This window comes from Macadamia integrifolia, chromosome 5 (genome assembly GCF_013358625.1).
Source record: "Macadamia integrifolia cultivar HAES 741 chromosome 5, SCU_Mint_v3, whole genome shotgun sequence".
Taxonomy (NCBI): domain Eukaryota; kingdom Viridiplantae; phylum Streptophyta; class Magnoliopsida; order Proteales; family Proteaceae; genus Macadamia; species Macadamia integrifolia.
The window spans coordinates 39,070,273-39,090,960 of record NC_056561.1 but is presented as its reverse complement, the minus strand read 5'-3'; the positions used below and the strand labels follow the sequence as shown (position 1 = coordinate 39,090,960).

General features: G+C 38.3%; 1 protein-coding gene across 3 annotated transcripts in view; it reads right to left on the bottom strand.

Annotated features, from left to right (window-relative positions):
• Window positions 1-20,688, bottom strand: part of LOC122078380 (alpha-mannosidase At3g26720-like) — a 36,495-nt gene that overhangs the window by 11,487 nt on the left and 4,320 nt on the right. For all 3 annotated transcript variants that reach the window (XM_042644346.1, XM_042644347.1, XM_042644348.1), the window contains 14 exons: window positions 19,959-20,059; window positions 19,758-19,851; window positions 19,473-19,640; window positions 19,290-19,379; window positions 16,394-16,459; window positions 16,233-16,289; window positions 15,002-15,221; window positions 14,750-14,889; window positions 14,300-14,368; window positions 14,098-14,157; window positions 13,917-13,988; window positions 12,132-12,179; window positions 11,861-11,980; window positions 11,443-11,508 (listed from right to left, as the gene is read on the bottom strand). In XM_042644346.1, coding sequence (XP_042500280.1) covers window positions 11,443-11,508; window positions 11,861-11,980; window positions 12,132-12,179; window positions 13,917-13,988; window positions 14,098-14,157; window positions 14,300-14,368; window positions 14,750-14,889; window positions 15,002-15,221; window positions 16,233-16,289; window positions 16,394-16,459; window positions 19,290-19,379; window positions 19,473-19,640; window positions 19,758-19,851; window positions 19,959-20,059 — 1,371 coding nt within the window. The remainder of the gene's footprint in view (window positions 1-11,442; window positions 11,509-11,860; window positions 11,981-12,131; window positions 12,180-13,916; window positions 13,989-14,097; window positions 14,158-14,299; window positions 14,369-14,749; window positions 14,890-15,001; window positions 15,222-16,232; window positions 16,290-16,393; window positions 16,460-19,289; window positions 19,380-19,472; window positions 19,641-19,757; window positions 19,852-19,958; window positions 20,060-20,688) is intronic.

Below are 20,688 nucleotides of genomic sequence, written 5' to 3'. Positions count from 1 at the left end.
TTTGATTAACCGCATGCCATCTTCTGTTTTGTTCGACAAATCTCCCTTCTCTGTTATGTTCCCTAATTTACCGAGTTTTCCTGTTCCTCGGGTTTTTGGGTGTGTGTGCTTTGTTCATAATTTGCACATGCAAGTTGATAAGTTGTCCCCTAGGTCTACTAAATGTATTTTTTTTGGGGCTATTCTCGTACTCAGAAAGGGTATAAGTGTTATGACCCTACTACACACAGGAACTTTGTCAGTGCCGATGTGACCTCCTTTGAAGGTACTTCATTCTACCCTCCTCCAGTGCCCTCGTCAGTGTAGAGTGGTCTTCTCCATCTCCTCCACCCATACCCTCCCTTATACCCTTCCCTGATGCTCCTGGTGCTAGTGACTCCCCTCCTTTACAGGTTTATCAGTGCAGGAAGAAGATTGGCCAGCCAAGTGGCGAGGTAATTATTCCAGATGCTTCACTCCTTCCACTGTCGGCTTCCTCAGGTGAAGCTCCTCTTCCTCCTCCGTCTGATGACTTACCAATTGCACACAGGAAAGGTACTCGTTCTTGAACTCACAAATCTATGGTTGTGTATCTTATTGATAAATTTGTCTTTATCTCATCTTCCATCTCCTATCCAAGGTCTTACCCTATCCCTTTCCACTAACCCTATTCCCCGTACCCATACTGAGGCCCTCCGTATCCCTGGATGGAAGGCTGCCATGGATGTAGAAATAGATGCTCTTTTGAGTCGTGGTACCTGGAGTCTGCTAGATTTACCTCCTGGTAAGGATCTGGTGAAGTGTCACTGGGTGTACACTATTAAGTATCATTCTAATGGCTCTATTGAGCGGTTGAAGGCCCGTCTGGTTGCTAAAGGGTATACTCAGACTTATGGTGTTAATTATTTTGAGACCTTCTCGGTTGCTAGACTGAATTATGTCCATCTTCTTATTTCTCTTGCTGTCAACTTTGATTGGCCCTTATTTCAATTGGACATCAAGAATGCCTTCTTGTATGGTGATTTGCAGGAAGAGGTGTATATGGAGCAACCTCCAGGGTATGTTGCTCAGGGGGAGTACAACTCTTGTGTGTCGCTTACACAAATATGGGCTGAAACAATCTCCTCGAGCATGGTTTGACAAGTTTAGTACTACCATAGTTACTTGTGATTTTTCTTAGCGTTATTCTGATCATTCTGTGTTTGTTCGTCGCAGAGGTGATAAGCTGGTTGTATTAGTCGAATATGTTGAATTTCTAAAGTTAAAGATCATCTCTAGCACCATTTTCAGACAAAGGATCTAGGTCAACTTCATTATTTCCTTGGGATTGAGGTAATCCGCTGCAAGAAAGGGATCAATCTATCTCAAAGGAAGTATGTGGTGGATCTTCTATCTGATACTGGGATGCTTGCATCCAGACCTGTTGATATTCCTATGGATCCTCACCAAAATTTTGGTGTGGATGATGGTGAACCCCTCCAGGACGTGCATTAGTATCGGAGCTTGATTGGCAAGTTGATTTACCTCACTGTGACTCGTCCTGATATTTCCTATGCCATTGGAGTTCTTAGCCAATTCATGCAGTCTCCTCAGAAAGCACATTGGGATGCTGTTGTTCGTGTTCTTCGCTATCTTAAAGGTGCCCCAGGGAAAAGGTTGATTTACTGTCCTAATTGGCATATGGACCTAGTGGGGTATTCTGATGCTAATTGGGCTGGCTCTGCTAGTGATCGGAGATCTACTACTAGATACTGCACTTTTGTTGGAGGTAATCTTGTTACGTGGTGCAGCAAGAAGCAAACTACTATTGCCTGGTCCAGTGCAGAAGCTGTGTATAGAGCCATGGCTCATACCACTGCTGAGTTGATGTGGTTGCGGTCGTTACTTTTGGAGCTAGGGTTTCCAATGACCAAGCCAATGAAAATGTATTATGACACCAAGCTACGGTTTATATTGCTAGTAATCCGATCTTCCATGAGACAACCAAACACAAAGAAGTGGACTGCCATTTTGTTCATGATGCTATTCTGAAGAGGCTGATTGAAACTCCTTTTGTTCCTTCATCGGATCAGTTAGCTGACATGTTCACTAAGTCCTTGTTTGCCCCCATTTTTTGCAATGGTTGTACCAAGCTGAGCATGGGTGATGTGTATGCTCCAGCTTGAGGGGGAGTGTTGAGAATTAGCGCTAATCCCAATAAGGGATTAGCATTTAAACCAGGACCCGATAGGGGCCTTTTGCTCCTATCAGACCCATATTTAGGTGTTTTAGGGTAACGGCTTAGTGAGGGGCTTTTTTGTACTTTCTACTTTTGTTTTATGCTATATATATACACTATATTGACCTGTGATCAGACTATTCTGGACTGATCGCAGCCTGCTCTGTTTTTGGACAGCTTTCGGTCTCTCTTTCTTTTCTTCTTCTTCTCTTTTCTGGTTTCTGGTTTTGGTTACAAGTTTTTTATATTGCAACAACTACAATAATAATTTGCATCTACCAAAAAACCCGAAGCATCTAAATGCAAGGATACTACTGTGGCAAAGGTGTAACAACAAGCTTACAATCTGCCATAGAGGCCCAATCAAAATATCACGAGCATACTTGGAGTGAGAGAAGAAGAGACCATCACCAGTATGGACAACATGCAAGCCCAAGAAGTGAAGATTGTGCAAGCCATTAAGAGCAAACTCAGACCCAAGGATGAGAAAGATGGTAGATATCATCCTAGAATTTGAACCGATCACCAAATTATTGTCCACTATACCAACATCAATAAAATACCAGTAGAAGAAGGATCCTGCCTTTTGATAGAGAGTGGAATTGGGAGGAATGTTCTTTGCAGGGAACTCTTGTTGTGATGCGGTGGGTAGGGCTTTCATTTCGTGCAATGATTTATCATATTAGGTTGGAGCACAACCTCCGTAGATGACCTATTCCACTACCTTTGATGTAAAATCCAAGTCAGGTGTGGCCACATCCCGGCGCACAGACTCCCCTATATATATATATATATATATAGCAAGGACTAGAAGATCCTTAGTCGTTGCGGAGGTATAAGACTACTTGGATATAAAACTAAAACCAAAGACAAACTTATTAGAAGATTATCGAGAGAAGGAAGGAGGAGTCTTGTGGGTTGCGCAGACTAATCCCTCCTCCCTTGTTGGTTTCTTAAACCAATTAGGAAAGTCCTAATAGAACAAGGACTGATGTTAGTGGTGTTAGTCTAGAAGTTAGTAATCCTAGTCAAACTAGGAGAGTTAAAGTCCAACTAAGATTGGTAGCTAGTTAGTTTTATATTATGTTTGTATGTTTCTAGTCCTGCTAGGACTGCTGTCCAGTCCTATTCACAGTTTATTTGTAAGAAGGTATTGCCATATAATGAGAAGAAGAGAGCTGACCCAAATCACATGATTGGGTCTCTCTCTCTCTCTCTCTCTCTTCTTCCCTCTCTTTTTTTCTTATTTTACATGGTATCAGAGCTTGGTCTAATCTCTAAAGAATTAAGACAGCCCCTTTTTTAACAGCCTACAATCCAGTAACAGTTGACTCCCATTAGTGGCTGTTACTAGTTCTTCTTAAAAGAACCCACGATTTTTTGGAGGGGGTGATTTTCAGCCCCTATTTTTCTGGTTTGTGTATGGAGGATTGATTGACTAAAATCAAGAATATGATTTGAAGAATCTGCTCAGATTACTATTAGGAGTGATCGCTGGTTGGGGTTTTCTGGTTTGAAGACTGGATTATACACTCTTGGAGAAATCGATTGGTGTTTTCAGGGTTTTGGCTACTTGCCAGAATTGGTTTTTCCCATATCTTACAGGTGTGATATCTGTTTTCAAATTCCTTTTAAAGTTTTCTTTATCATCATATCAAGAACATCCAGTACAAATTTCAGCATCATTGGAGCAGTTTACACCCAACCGCAGGTATTCTCTCCCAACCCCAGTTGCAGGGTTATTTTATCCCTATTAGTCTTTTTTTGGGGTGACAATTTTGGGACTATTTCTCTGTGGGTTGCTTTCATCCGTGTGGGGTTATTTCTGGATCTGTTTCTTAAATATTTTTAGTTGTAATTCCCCATGGGTGGAGTCGCAAAACTTTTTTGGTTGTTGATTTTATTGAAGTTTAGCTGGAGGTTTGGTTTGCTATTTTATTTTGATTGGTTAAATATATAAGATCAATCGATTGTGTGGTCTAACAAGGAGGTTAGATCGATTTTCTGGTTTATTGTTTTGTGCATTATTGTGCACTAATGGCTGACAAGGAAGGAAAGAATGTGGTCACTGAAGTGATATCTTCATCATCACATAAGATCATAGAAAAGACGCTTGCAGAAGCTGCCAATTTCAATAGTGGAAGAAAATTGTGCAGCTTGTTTTGACTGGTCGAGATCAACAAGATCACCTAACAAAGGAGAAACCTGCTAATGACACTACATGGGATACGGTTGATGCACGTATTTAGGACAGCTATTGAACTCAATGGATAACTCCATGGTTGATGTTGTTACGCACATTGATACTGTGAAGGAGCTATGGGACTAATTGAATATTCTGTCTTCTGGACAGAACAACCTCTCGCATCTATGAGCTATCTCAGGAATTTTATTGTACTGATAGGAAGGGTCGGCCTCTAACTCAGTACTTTGCTGATTTCAAGAGAATGTATGAAGAACTGAATTCTCTATTCCCTATTAGTAGTGATGTGAAGAAGATACAAAACCAGAGGGAGCAACTTGTAGTTATGGGCTTTTTGGGAGGTCTTGGAACAGAATATGACTCTGTTCGTTCTCAGATTCTTGGAGGTAACAAGGTGGCATCTCTTGCAGATACCTTTTCCTGAGTCCTACGGGTATCTCAAGAGAATTCTCATAATTCTACTCTAGTGGAAAACTCCGCACTTGCAGCACAGAGTAATAATCGTGGAGCTTCACGTGGTACAGGTAATGGTGGTAATAACGGACAATTTACTGAGAACTCCTCAGATAGTTCAGGGGCAGTACGCACATGCCACCATTGCGGTAAACCAGGACACGTCCAACGCTTCTATTGGAAACTTCATGGCAAACCTCCTCAAAAGCAGTTTGCTAATTCAACTACAATTGATGAACCCTCTCAACCTAGACAATCTGAGGGTAAGATGGTCAAAATGACCAATGAAGTATTTGCACGCTATAATCAGTTTCAGACTCAAGCACCTCGGCCTTCCACTGCTACTCTTGTTCAAACAGGTAATGCCATTTCATGTCTCTCTTCTTCTTGCCCCTAGATAATTGAATCAAGTGCATCGGATCACATGTCTGGTATTTCAGGTATATTTTCTTCTTTTAAAAAATCCTCTACTAATGTCACATTGACCAATGGTTCAATTGCTACGGTCAATGGTATTGGCACTATTTGTCTCAATTCCTCCTTATCGTTATCATCTGTTCTTTATTTGCCACAATTACAGTTGAACCTTCTGTCTATAAGCAAGTTTACACGAGCTTACAATTGTTCTATAACCTTTTTCTCCGACTCATGTGTTTTTCAGGATCTTACGATGAAGAAGATGCTTGGTAGAGGTCGTAGGGTTGGGGGACTGTATCTCTTTTAAGACAATTCACCTTCCATAGCCTATTCGGGTACTCTAACTCCTCATCAGGTTCACTGCCAGTTGGGCCATCCGTGTTTACAAAGTTTACAGAAACCTAATCCCAGTATTAACTCTCTTTCTAGTTTAGAATGTGAATCAGGTCAGTTTGGATTTTGGAAAACTACATCGTGTTAGTTATTCCCCTCGAGCCAATAAACGGTCTGCATCCTCTTTTGCTTTGATTCATTCGGATGTATGGGGCCCTTGCCCTATAACGTCCAAGTTAGGCTTTAAGTATTTCGTTACCTTTGTTGATAATTATTCCAGGATGACCTGGATTTATTTAATGAAAAATCGTTCTGAATTATTTGCTATCTTTTGTGCATTTGTTGCTGAAATTCAAAATCAATTTAATGTGACTATCAAAATTCTACGAAGTGATAATGCAAAAGAGTATTTTTCTGGTCCATTTTCTCAGTTTATGGCTGGTTGTGGCATGATACACCAGTCTTCTTGTTCAGACACTCAACAAAATGGAGTGGCTGAAAGAAAGAATCGTCATTTGATGGAGGTTGCTCGGTCACTTATGTTTAAAATGAAGGTAGCCAAATACTTTTGGGCTGTTGCAGTTCTCACTGCCTGTTATCTTATTAATCGTATGCCTTCCTCTGTTTTGTGTGGTGGTATTCCCCATTCTTTATTATTTCCTTATGATCCGCTTTTTGTTCTTCCCCTTCACGTATTTAAATCTGTATGTTTTATTCGTGATCATCATCTAAGTTTATCAAAGTTGGATCCTCGTGCTATTAAGTTTCTCTTTTTGGGTTACTCACGTACCCAAAAGGGATACCGGTGTTATTCCCTTGTTCTTCAAAAATACTTTGTTACTGCCGATGTGTCCTTTGAGTCCACACCCTACCCAAATGAGTCATTTGTTTTGTCTAAGTTGGATGATGATCTTCCACCTTATGTTATCCATCATTCTAATCAACAAGTTGCCACAGAGGAAGAATTGCCACCACCACCATTGCTCCACAAGTTTATACTCGTCGTGTTCGGGAAGCATCAGCACCCCCTCTCCTTGCGGAACCTACCTTATCATCTACTTCTACAGATCCTACTCCAGGTACTCCTCTTTCTGATTTAGACCTTCTTATTGCACAACGTAAGGGTGTTAAGAGCTGTATCCAACATCCTATTGCTGACATTGTGTCTTATTCTGACCTATCATCTATTTTCCATTCCTGTCTTTCCACTATTTCTTGTCATCCTGTTCCTAAGAATCTTGTAGAGGCATTATTTAGTCCTGGTTGGAGAATAGCTATGAAAGACGAATTGCTTGGCTTGGAAGAAAACCAGACTTGGGATCTTGTACCGTTGGCACTTGGCAAGAAGGCTATTGGTTGTCGTTGGGTTCATGTGGTTAAGGTTAACTATGATGGGTCTCTTGCTCGTTTGAAGGCTCGGTTGGTTGCAAAGGGGTATGCCTAGATTTATGGCATTGATTATCTAGATACCTTCTCCCCTGTTACCAAACTGGCCTCTGTTTGTGTTTTGATTTCTCCTGCGGCTTCATCTCATTGACCATTATTTCAGCTTGATGTGAATAATGCTTTTCTTCATGGTGATTTGCATAAGGTGTATATGGAGCAACCTCCGGGGTTTGTTGCTCAGGGGGGAGTGTGGAAAGGTGTGCAAGCTCAAGAAATCCTTATATGAGCTAAAACAATCTCCTTGGGCATAGTTTGGTAGGTTCCCTGATGTGGTTTATGCATTTGGACTATCAAAGTGTGACAGTGATCATTCTGTGTTCTATCGCAAGTCTGATGCAAGAAGGATATTTATAGTTGCATATGTTTATGACATTGTCATTACCGGAGATAATGTTGAAGGAATCCAAAGTTTGAAAGCACATTCGCAGCAACACTTTCAAACTAAGGATCTAGGACGGTTAAAGTACTTCCTGAGAATTGAAGTTGCTCAGTCAAGGAAGGGAATTTCTCTGTCTGAGAGAAAGTACGTTTTGGACATATTTTAGAGACAAGTATGAAGTATGTAAGGAACCAAACCCATTCAAACTCCAATGGATCCAAACATGAAACTTATGCCTAAAGGAGGTGATGTGTTAGAAGATCTTGAGAAATACAGAAGATTGGTGGAAAAACTAAATTATTTGACTGACTCGGCCTGACATTGCCTTCCTTGTCAGTGTTGTGAGTTAGTTTCTTTCGTCTCCACAAACTTCACATTGGGATGCCGTTGTTCATATTCTGAGGTATCTTAAGAAAGCTCCAGGACGTGGTCTGTTGTACTCAGATCATGGACAAAATCGTATTGAAGGGTTTTGTGATGCTGATTGGGCTGGTTCGCCTGTTGATAGGAAGTCAACTACAGGATACTATACTTTTGTTAGTGGAAATCTTGTGTCTTGGAAAAGCAAGAAATAAGCTTTTGTGGCCACTGTTAGTTAAAACGCGTTTTAAACGCGTTTGTGTTTTTTTGCCGTTTAAAACGCATTTTCCCGTATGCTATTATACAATACGGAAAAAACGGAAACAGCAAAAGAATCCGTTTTAAACGCGTTTTAAACGGCCGTTTTAAACGCGTATCCGTTTTTAAAGGGTAAAATAGGAATTTTATTAAAAATTAATTAATTATTTATTTATTTATTATTATTATTATTTTTTAAAACCCTATTAGTAAAAGTGAAGAGTGAAGACAATATGGTACTTGGTTTTTGGTTTTTAACTTCCATACTATTTAAAGGAAAAAAATCTCATCTTCTTATAGCCCAATGAGTAAGGAGAAGCTAAAGCTAGCAACATCTCATTTTCTTGTAGCCCATTGGGCTATTTTATCTTGGGACTCCTTGAGCTTTTGGAATATTAGATGCATGTATACAGGTAATAATCCCTCAAATTGCATGAGTATACTACCGTTTTTTTGGTTTCGCTTTTTTGAAAACTACACGTTTAATACTCGTACCGTTTGCCGTTCCATTTTTTTTTACCCCTTTTTTGACCGTACCGTTCATCGTTTTTATCTGTTTAAAACCCGTACCGTACGTTTCTGTTTTTTTGCCGTCCTCGTTTTAACTAACAATGGTTGTGGCAAGGTCTAGCGCTAAGTCTGAGTATCGTGCCATGGCTCATGTTACTTGTGAGTTGATGTGGGTAAAGCAGCTTTTGACGGAACTTGGATTCGAATGCACTTCCTAATGCAGGAGTAGATTACAAGAAACTACCCTAGCAATTTATAACCCCAAACAATACCAATAGGACCAGGAAACAAAGAAATAATACCATCAAATAAACCCCCAAGGATACAATACCCATATAGGAGCAAAACCAGCCCAAAACACAACCCGATAGTAGAGAGAAAGACCTACTATATAGCTGGAGAGAAGTGCGGCCCGGTCTATAGAAGTCTGATTGAGCTGCACTCTTGGGCATAGATAGTCCCTAGGGAGGGTACAAAAACCCCCAAAGTTGAGAGGATTCTGACTGCTGGTTCTGAAGTTACAAGCTTTCTTGATTTTCTGACCTAAGAGAGAAAACTGAGAAGAACCTTTAAGAACAGCAGTTGAATGCTTCTAACAGTGACTAGGTAAGGATCGTGGGACCCTTATGAGGCCTGGAATACCCTGATTGAAGACCTGGCTGAACAGAGTACAGAAGAGAGAGAGGAGATCGATCTCTCTCCTATTCCTACTAGGATTGCTGATCGGTTCTGATTTCTGAAGATTTTTATCAAAATCTGAACTATACCTCTTGAATGTTACAGCAAATAAAAAAGAAGAATAAAACAGATGGGGGGTTGAGAAGGGTGAAAGAGAATAAAGGAAATGGCTATCTCAGCCTGGGCTTCTCACCCACAGCTATCTCAGCTGCTCTAAGCATTTAGTTGCAAACTTTCTTTCATAAATGCAAACTTTCTTTCATTCAAATCTTTTTTTCCAATAATGATACATATGCCTCTCTATTTATAGAGGGGAAGTTTACAATCATACTAATACTAGGAGCTAGTTTTCCAATAGGACTAGACACTCCTACTACAACTAGGAATTCAAAATAGGACTAGAACTTGACTTTATGACTCCAACATGGAGTAGGACTGACTAACTAACTAATAGTCCATATAGGACTTTACAACCAACTAATGGCTTAATGGGTCTTTATTGAATTAAATAGCAACTAATTAAACTAATGAATAAAATCCCGTTTTCCTACCTTCTACCTATATTTTAGGCCTATTAAAATGGCACATTTCAAAGAAAACCCATGGGATCAAAGGCCCAACACATACATAACACAACCCAAGGCTTATTTGCAATAAAATAAGCCCAAGTGACTTATCTACATCACCTGTCCTCCTATTTCATTGTAATAATCTTATAGAGGAGTTGGTAGACCTTAGCTGAGTCACCCACTCAGTCAAAAGTCTAAGCAACACCATCCCAATAATCCTTGGATGTATCCTTCCACATAAACCTCTTACCAATTTCATATTTCATAGAAAAAATCAATAAGGTCAAAACAATTGAGTTCTCCGCCTCCCATTTTTTATATGCAGGATCACTTGAATAAGGGGACTTGATGTTACCAATGATGTAACCTAACTTCCAATGATTTCACAATGATAGCGTCACGGAGTGAGCCCAGTCCAAATAGTTGGTATTGTACTATTGTCCAACTTAAAAATGGATATTTGGGTGTTTCGATTTTCAAGGGCAATCAGATTGGGGTGGACACTACTTGAACCACCAGCCGAGGCTTCCATCAGTCTACAAAGCTTCGACAATATATGAAATCACACTCCGGAAGTTAGTTGGATACCCAAACCAAATGAGGAGTACACACTCTACCCAGACACTCCTTCCCAACACTCGCACAAAAAATTCCAATTAGCAAATAAATCACAAAACTTGAAAAAACTTCAATCAAATGCACATTTCAAGGTGTGGGTTTATTCTATTGCTGCTCACAAGCTCCAAATAGTATAACTTACCAACACATACACATAGCACTAGATAGCCTCAACCCTAGCATTCAAGGTGAAAGAAAAGCCAGTAAAACCAGAATCTAGCAGTGCTGTAGGATGGAAGAGAATCGAGTGTAGAGAATCAAGTTGCAAACCAACAGCTTACCTCCTTTACAATCAAGGTCATGGGGGCTAGAAAGAGGAACTTTGGGCAACTCCAATGAGCCTGGCCCCAACTCTAACAGATCCCTAAGGAGAAAGAAAGCAAGTAGGGATTACAAGGCTGGTGGTACCACTTTCCTTCCTTGCTAATAAACCTGTCTTCACATCTTCAAATATTCATCAAAATGTCATCTAGTTGATGGGTGAACAGCTTAAAAAACTCTACCTACATGATACAGCATCTATTGGAGCCCTCTCTACTCTTCTAGGGTTCCAAAAACAAGAAGCACAATGGAGAGGCAAGTTGTTGGTGTGATATCAAACCAGCTCTAACACCAAGTTCAAGGTAATAAAAGGAAATTATATGAGAGAAGGAAAGAGGAACAAGAAGAAGAAGGATACATAAGAATGCTTCGGGAGAGAATCAATTTCCCTTCCCTATATTTACTAACCTTTGAATACCATGTAAGATTACATCAATACCCTCACACTAACATAAGAATACCTAGGGAGTTAAAATACAAGCTTATTTAACAAAGCACTCATAATACCTTACTCCATGAACTCTAGCAGAAAGCCTTTCAAACAACACAACTTAAATATTCACCAGGTTAATGCCATTGGGCATGTGACAAATTGAATGAATATGCACAAAAATCTAGCTACAATAAGAAGTTTAAAAATAATAATTAACAAAAAAAGAAAAAAAAGAGAGAGATTGTCATAATGATGGAGGAAACATACTGGGTAATAATTTCCAGCAACGGGTTGGCTCACTTCCAGATCCCAGTCAGATCTATAGTCTCGTATCTGCAAAACAAATGCCACTCTTTAAGACTAAATATGTAACCACACATATTCAACTACCTAAAAAAAATCACACAAACTTTCAAGTGTCAAACTTCTCTATGTTCTCTACTCCAGTGCTAAAAACAATTTAAACTAAGGGTAGATCGTCACCCATTTACAATAGGATAAGACAAACACATCTGAAATCTAGCTAAAAGCATGATGATATTTAAATTTAACCGTTCAAGTTTCTCACTGCACCACCATGTTGAACATAAATCTAATAATCTAATTTTTATTTTTTTTGGTACAAATCTAATAATCTAATTGACCAGATAGAAACACAGTAGGAAAGTACATGCATGCAACATACCCTTTTAATAAAGTCACGCCCATTAGAATCTGTATAGAATGTTCTATCGGTCTTCATTAGTGTTGTAATTTGAGTTACAACTTCCTTCCCAATTCCATCCTCGACTGGTATAGGACCAACCTAAAAATTGGAAGTATCATCACTGAACAAAGCTCCAACATGCTATTAAAAATAACAAAGACCAAGGGAATGATGATTATGTAATCAGTACTGAGAAGAATATGAATATATATATATATATATGGATCAATGTACAAGAGGGTAGGCATACAGTGAACTCAACTTCAGCATGGTCCTTCTCATTATACACCCTGGTGATCTGCACAAGCAAGCACTAATGGTAGAGAAAACCAACACTATGGAATCTCAAGTAAAATCCAGAACCCAAACATCTTCAAATCCAGAGAGCAATTTTAGTAATACACAATATCCAGGTCAATTGTTTCAGAAACATCTTAAACCGGAACTTGGAGCCAAACAGAGAAGGGGACTCCAGAAGGGCAGAATTGATTATGGTAAATAAATGACCTTTTTTCTCAGGTGAACTGAACTGCTCATTACAATGGAAACAAGGTCTGTAAACGACCTCACTGATCTTATGGTTAAGCCCGGGGGGGAGTAGTGTGGCCTAAATGGTGTTCTGTATTTTCTTATACTCTTGAATGGTCTGACTTGAGTAGAAATAATTGTACTTGCACTGCTTTCAGTTTCATATTGTAATGGGAGCCTTTGGCTTGCCATTTTTGGCCTGATTTTCAAATTCAATTCAAGTTTTTAAAATAAGTTCCTCTATATCTGAAAGAACACCTTAACTTTAAATTTGCCATGGTATAGAAAGGAAAAATATGATGCAGTGGCGGGAGCCTCGTACACTGGGTACGCCCTTTTATAGAAAGGACAAATACAGCCAAGAATACAACTCAAGATGTATTTTTATTCCTTTTCCATGTTTAATCATATTGAGTTCTCCAAAATAGCATCGTTTAATAGTTTTATCATTAAGAACCATCCATGATTTGTCTTTCCTTCTCTTTTGTAAATCATAATCACATAGAACTAGCACTAAACATCTAGCTAAATTTCTTTTCTTTTTCTTAACCATTCATGTTGCAAAAGTTGCAAGAGAATCATATAAATGAAATATTAATTATCATGTTGCACGAACACTTAAAAGGGATTCACTGCAAATACTAGCTTTGACACGTGAAAGGTGACAGGCCTACTTCTCCAGATCCATCAAATACTACTTATAAAGCTAAGGAATCATTTTTTTTTGGGGTGGGGGGGGGGTTGTGGGGACACATGATATGGAAGGAGATTATGTTACAGGCTTCATGGATAGTTCTCTCCATTTTGGATTTTGAAAGCATTTTGAAGCCCTAGTAAAGGACAGAAAGGCCACTTTTTATACTTCTTTCTCTTGATAAGGGGCCTTTCACCATATAACTTGATCTTTATGATTAATCGGGTGACTGGTTGCTGCTTGGGGACTCCAAAAAATTTTTCTTACACAGTGGTTTTTTTTTTTTCTTGAAATTTCTTGTAATAAAAAGAATCTGTAAGTAACTCAGTGTCAGTCAGTAAGTCGACAGAGATTTATAAGGAACAAAAATGATTGTGAATGATTCCTCTTGGGGGGGGGGATGGGGATGGCCTGAGGCTTCCAAAGAAAATTTCTTTCTGAAAAATTACTTGAAGCCCCAGGGACTCGATAATTTGAAGCTGAACAGCCTTTCTTTTCACAAATTGTAGAAATCATATCTCAAGATTGAGATAATATTTGGTTGGGTAGATTTTGGTCCCTCTAAGTCAACAAAAAGAGAATTTATATATTAGAAAAAAAAAATCAGTTAAAATAGAAGTACATAACATAATTTACTTTTCATTGGTCTTGACTCTTGATACTATATCAAAGATGTTGACTTAAGTTCACTCCAGGATTGAGTGCCAATTTTTTTTTTTTTTGGATAAATATGATTTCCACTTATTGGTAATGTTGAGGATTTCTCTGTATATCTATCTGAACTGCAACACTTCTTGTGGTTAGGTAAAGCACCTGGTAAATCCACGGATTTATATGTTGATGTATTTCATCCAATACTGGTCCCCGCAGAACAGTCAAGGGATCCTGGAAAAAGCAATGAATATTTCTTACTACTTTCAGAAACCAAGCAATAACAAATAAATAATGATAATGACAGTTTAGTAGCCCTTCATTAATCATAATCATGACATACCTGTGCTTCGTTTTTTATGGGAAATGAACCATTTGGAAGAAAGATATATGCTCCAGATGCCTTCAAAAAGGTAACAAAAGCCTCACTACAATAAGCAATCCGTTTTTCTCTTCTTTTAGAGATAAGCTTAATTGCACTTCAAACAAGAAGGTAAGATAAAATAGAATTCAGAAAACAGTTTTACCAAGATTTATTGGATTACCTGAGAATCTTTGTCCCTTCCATCATTTCCAACATAAAAACTGTAAGATTGTTCTATAAACGCTTTGACCTTGGGTGACAAAAAAAAAAAAAAAAAAAAAAAAAAAACTGATATCATATATACAATTTTTTTTTTTAGAAAATAAAAAGTAATCTTTAATTTATCAGTATGGAGGAAGTGTAGACAATTGTCAGCAATTGAAGGAAGATAAGGGAAAAAAGACCTCGGCACAATGGTAAGGCTGCTCCGATGCACCCTAGTGGCCATAGGTTCAAGTCGGGAAACAACCTCTCCGCAAAGCGGGGGTAAGGATGTGTACATTATGATCCTCCCCAGACCTCGCAGCGGTGGAGGCCACGTGCACTGGATATGCCCTTTTTATAAGGGAAAAGAGAGATGCAGCACATAAAACACTCGAGTATGAAATAAGGTGCCAACAATATAACTTACCAAGCTTTTACTATTTACATATTGAGTGAGTTTTCCTTTCTCTAGCGAATAACTAAGCTTTAAATTTCCTTGCCCAACTTCAATGGTACCATTTTCAGCTCCTTCTGATGTATATTCAGTTGATCTGGTAGAACTAGCACCTGCAATTGTAACAGAGAAACTAAATGAAAATACAGTGCCCATAAAAATGATTACTTTTTTCCAGTCCCTTTGGAAGGAAGGACAGAGCACTACACATCCAAAAGGGTTAACCTGCCCGATCCACACTTGAGATAAAATAAGTGTTGAAGCCAAGAGGAGGTGCAGATGCAGAAAACGCTAGCCAATACTTAGGTGCATCACTTGGGAATTTATTCAAGTATGCTCTAACATGGTAATTTCTCATTCCCACAGAGGAATTGGCTAGAGGTAGAAGCTGAGATTCAATTGCTCTTCTACTGGAATCCCTAACCGTAACCAATTCACTGATCACCTGTGAGAATTTGAACTTGTAAATTGAAAGAAGCAATTTGAATAATGTAAGAGGGATCACATTTCACAATTATAGAACTCATGATCTGCCTGTTCTACATAAAAGAATTATTGACTCAGAGACCCAGCTAAGGTAATTAAGCAAACACTGAAGGCAGCTGACATAATTGTGAGCAAGGATTCCTCTCAATCAACTGATTGCTATAATATTAATTTCCTATTTATGAGATAGAGATTAAATTGCAGCTAGCTATCACTTTGGAAACCAAATTCAGCATTGCCGTGTAAAGCTAACTATATTCTCAATCCTATGGCAAGTAATCTTATATAATTAGAGGGAAATCAAGGGAGATACTCCTTTTTTTAAGGAAGTCATTTTTGAAGCTAACTACCTAGCTGCTATCCTTGCCACATGGACAGCCTTCCATGATTTTGGAGTCTCCCCCTTGTTTGCTTTATTTTTGTGAAGTGATTGACTTGAAGAAGAAATTGCCAACATGGAGCGCCCCCCCCCCCATGTGTTGTTGGGCAAACGAACACTTCTCCTTCTTCACATACAAATGACAATCTTGAAGTAGCTGAAAGAAACTTCTGAGGTGTTCAACCCCCTTTTTTCCATTCATAACCATAAATTAATTTCTGCTTTGAGTAACCCACCCCCCCCCCACCCCCACTCCAAAAAAAAAAAAATCTGCTCTGAGGTTCATTTGGTACATAAATTTGAGGCTTACTTTTCTATGTTGATTATTTGAACCAAGAAAAAAATAAGTTTATTAATAATTAATTTGTATTTCAGTCAGAGGAAAACTTCAGCAAATCAGAAAAAAAGGAAATTTAGTACAAATAGGAGGCATTAATTTCTCTAAGACAATGTTCCATCTGATTGGTAATCATAAGTAGAAAGTCAAACATTATAAGGAACAGCTTTTAGCAAGGGAAAGGGTTCTGAGAACTTATTCAAAATAACAATAGATGTCCACGAAGATTTAGAACGGAGCATAATAATACTAACGGGAATTCGAATGACATCATCTCTCTTCCACCCGAGAGGATTGTAGACAACAATTACCTACAAAAACAGGAGACAACATGATATGGAAATTTTCAAAAACGAAACTTTTGTAGCAATCTACTTGATGATAAAACATAATATAAGATCAAATACTATATTACCAAGCTCTTTCCATGAGACAAAGCAACTTCTGAGGGAGGGCAGTAACTTATATTCAGAAGTGGACACTGAAGCAAAAAGAAGAAGATTATGATGATGATTCGGCTGTGCAATTCAAAGTTCAAACATGAAAAGAAAATAACAAATTTCTCAAGCCAAATGTTGCACGATCTCAAACTTCAGCTTCAGAACAAATAAATTTTTAATTGATCTATATGTCCTAATCCCAACTCCTTGAGTAGTAAACCCCAAAGCAAGTTCAACACTCTTTCACCAACCCTGGAGAGTGAGATAGAGGATTCACTGAGTTAGGCAGTTCCATCAAGAGTTGGGGGCTAAAAGAGAAAAAAGAGAGAGTAGAGGCATGAAAATTGAACTGAAATAACCTTTAAAAAAAAACAACAAAGAGACTGAAAGAGAGATAAACGTTAATTTCATGAGCATTAAATAGATAATAAATAGAGAAGAGAGAAAAATACGAGAGGGAGGAAATATAAATATAGGGTGAGGAATTATGGGTTGGGGGAGAAAACATAAAATGTGTGGAAAGAAGAGAAAATCCACATTGTGGCACAATTTTCTGCAATTTTATAAAAACTGAATAAATAAATTAGGAATCACATATGTAGGCTCAACAACCAAGGTTTAAAATATTGGTATTGTGCAGCGTGTTGGAAAGTAATTTTAAGAGAGATGTCAAAGACGTATCAGAGAGACACTACAAAGCACTGGATACACTTAAGATATGCATAAGTAAATACATTACTTGTGTTTTTAACCATTACATACCATAAATAAGCAATATATAATGATATCTAATCGCTAAAGCAAGTTGCTATGACTCAAGAGGATTCAAATTACTTTCAAGCCATTTTTGTAATTCAAATCTTCAATGGTAAGGGCAAAAGAAAATCTCTTAATATGTAAGAAGTAATAAGAAGCAATTAAGCATGTGTCCAACACTATGTACAGATACAGGGACTAGGATGAATTGGATTTACATTTCTAGGAACTTAAATGCAACCTTGAAGCTTCTAGGGACTTAGATATAAGTCATATGCTCCTAAGACCTTATATGTAAAATGTGAATTCCTTATTTAAATTGATTCCGATTTAGTGATTTTCAGTGAGGGTGTGCAGTTTTTTTTTTCTATACACCATCATACATGATATCAGATCTTATTACATATATTGCTTTTGCCCCATCCTCTTCCCTTCCTTGTCCACTAACCAAACGTCTCTGTCCCTCTGTCTCTCTCTCTCTCACCTTTGCAACTTAAGCAGGTCCCAACGGAGTACACAACCCAATGAGGAGACAATCATCTTTAAGTAGAGGCTATTTTTGTGTCAAGTTGTCTCGACCAATACAGGTCTACACAGCCTAATAAATCAACCCTTCCATTTTCCCTTTTATCTTTGATCTCTGACTCTGAATTGTGTCCAAAGCCCAAAATCCAATCCAACATGTACGATATAACTTGATGACAACCAAATTTAAAGAGATGACACTACTCCAAAAATAAATTTGACATAAAAACAGGAGCATGTACTGTAAGGGATAAAATGAATCAGGTCATAACCAAGAACCATTTTGGTTTGTACCCATATAATCTGGATTTGGATCATTATATCATATCCGGATTAATAATTGGGTTGGATTCGAGCTTGTCGGATCTCAGTCGGATTACGATATAGGCCCATAGCCTTGTTCAAAATAGGGTCAACATATCCTTCACATATAAATAACTAATTAACTTAATATCCAGATCTGAACATCAGTATCTAGGATCCCATTAAGATTTTGTATTGGGAATAGATCCATCATAATGGATCCAACTTGGATTTGGAAAAGATCTGGTTCCTTCAATGGAAAATAAGATTTGGATATGGATCTAGATCTATGTGGATTGGCATGAAATCCAACCATTTTGGAGTCCCATTCTCGGGATGGCAACAGATCGGATTCCATTTCTATATGTGTTAAGTTTGTCTCGAATTCTTGACCCGTTTTGAAGATTGACCCACTCCAACATATTTTGATTCGACTGCGACCCGATGGGTCATCCCGTGACTTGGAGTATATAATGTACTGTTGTCTTGTTGAGAAAATCATCGTATTTTGGGGGGTTTTTTGAGCTAGGGTTTCAGGGTGAGTTTTCTAGCCACTGCTTGGGTGTAATCTCTCTTCTGCATAGAGAAACATCTTCTTATTCGCTTGAGGACGTAGCACACCACACTGGTGTGTGAACCTCATTAAATCTCTATGTCGTGCGGATCTTTTATCTATTTATTTCCGTATTTCTTGGTGTTTGATCTAACAATATGGTATTGGTTAACCCAACCAGACTCAACTGATCTTGACCAGTCCCACCACCACCCTAGATGGGGTGCAAAAGCAGGACCATTTTGAGCTAAGGGAGGGATACTTGTAGAAAATTAATGAGAAAAGTCAGTAATAAAAAGAGTAGAGGCATAGGGAAAAAATGCTTAGGACTCCAATAAAAATAAAGCCAAACAAGTGTCGAATAAATGAAACCAGAATCCAACAGGAACCCATTTGGCCTTGCCAAACGACCCCCCCTAGGGGCGGGACCGAGCAGGTTCCTCATTTAACCCACCCCCTTGCCATTCCTAGTCACATATAAAAAAAAATACATCTGCTGAAATAGCGAAATTATTCCTAGATAGTTTAAAATAGTCATCTACATTATCACTAAGTAGTAAAGAATGTGGCCAAATTCAAACACGCTGCTGTATCAAGCTTCCAATCTCGCATTTTTCCAGAAATAAAATAATGAAATCAGTTAAGTTTAACCTGAAGTCTAAAACGTACATGAAAAGGATGTTCAAACCATGAGTAGAAATAGCTCAAAAACACAAAGGCATATAATACTTTGCCTGTTGAAATTTAGTCGCTATACTCCCGCATCCAGTACTTGAACTCGACTCAGCCAAGCAAGCAAGTGACGATGCAACTAACTCCTCAGCCTACAAAGCAATATTGAAGTGGATGATGATAGTTATGAGACAAAAGAAAGCAGTGCAAGCAAAATATTTGTGACGGTCAATCTTAAACTGCACCTCCAGATAACCCATCGCCAAGCGTTTCGAATAATCATCAGCCACATGTTGCCTTTGTGTACCACTAACTGCATCATGGTGTTGAGCAATAGCCAAAGCATCTGCCAATGTGTCTGTGTGGGGCCCTAAACTATTTCTACCTTTGAAAAATTCCAATTGCCTTGCTGCCTGATTGTATAGTTAGAATTTTATAAAAATACCCTCCTTTTTACTAAACAAGATAAACCATTTATAACTGTAACAGCAAGACAAATTACTTTATGAAAGGGGGCTTAAAGATCTCACCAAATAGTAACTACTCATCATCCGGACATAACCTTTGAAGGCTGGCCTACTTGTGAAGTATCCGGTCCAATATGCATTTTCATGATCTGCATACCTAGGAAATGCATGTGACATTCTTAAGGACAGGATAACAAAGGGAAAAAAAATCTCTCTCAATATATGTGTGTGTGTGAACAATTAAATGCAAAGTATTAATCTCACGGGAAGAAGTCATCGGTCTTAACAGGCCACGATTCATTTGTTTCATATTTTGCATCAGTGTAAATGGATGGGGTTGAATACAGGGCATTGACACGTCCATCCTGAGTATTCCAAAAAATAATGAATTAACAGAGAAATATTTCCGCAACGACAAAGTACAATTAGTCAAAGAATGTGAAATGACAAGTGTACACAATTAGATGAAACTACCTGCCTTAGAAGCTCAAGAATGAAAATTTCTGCAATAACAATATAAGAACTAGAAAGGATGTGAAACCAAACTAAAACAGATACCTATAAAGCTCAAGAATGAAATTACCAACTTTAATATCCTCCATGAAATCTCAAGGAGAAACTAAGCCAGCAGAAATAGCACAAGCGGGGTCTATACAGATTTTAAGAGATGCTAGATTCCAAAACCAGATCATTACGTATCTAATATCATAGAACACTGGAAATACTTCTAGTGTTCAATTGAATATATCAAATTCTATAAATTTAGTTAATCCAAGCTATTCCACCAAAACATGGATGTTTTAGGGTTGTGACCTGCTGCAGGTCCGACCTTCATAGGGTACCAGGAGGGGTGGATTGGTGACGGTCCTAATTTTCTGTATTCTTGATCAAAGTGGCTACACTCAGATTGGAACCTGCGGTATTTCAAAAAACACAAATTCAATATTAACTGCTTTATTTGTTTTGTTTTTTCTATTTTTTTGTTTTTTTTTTT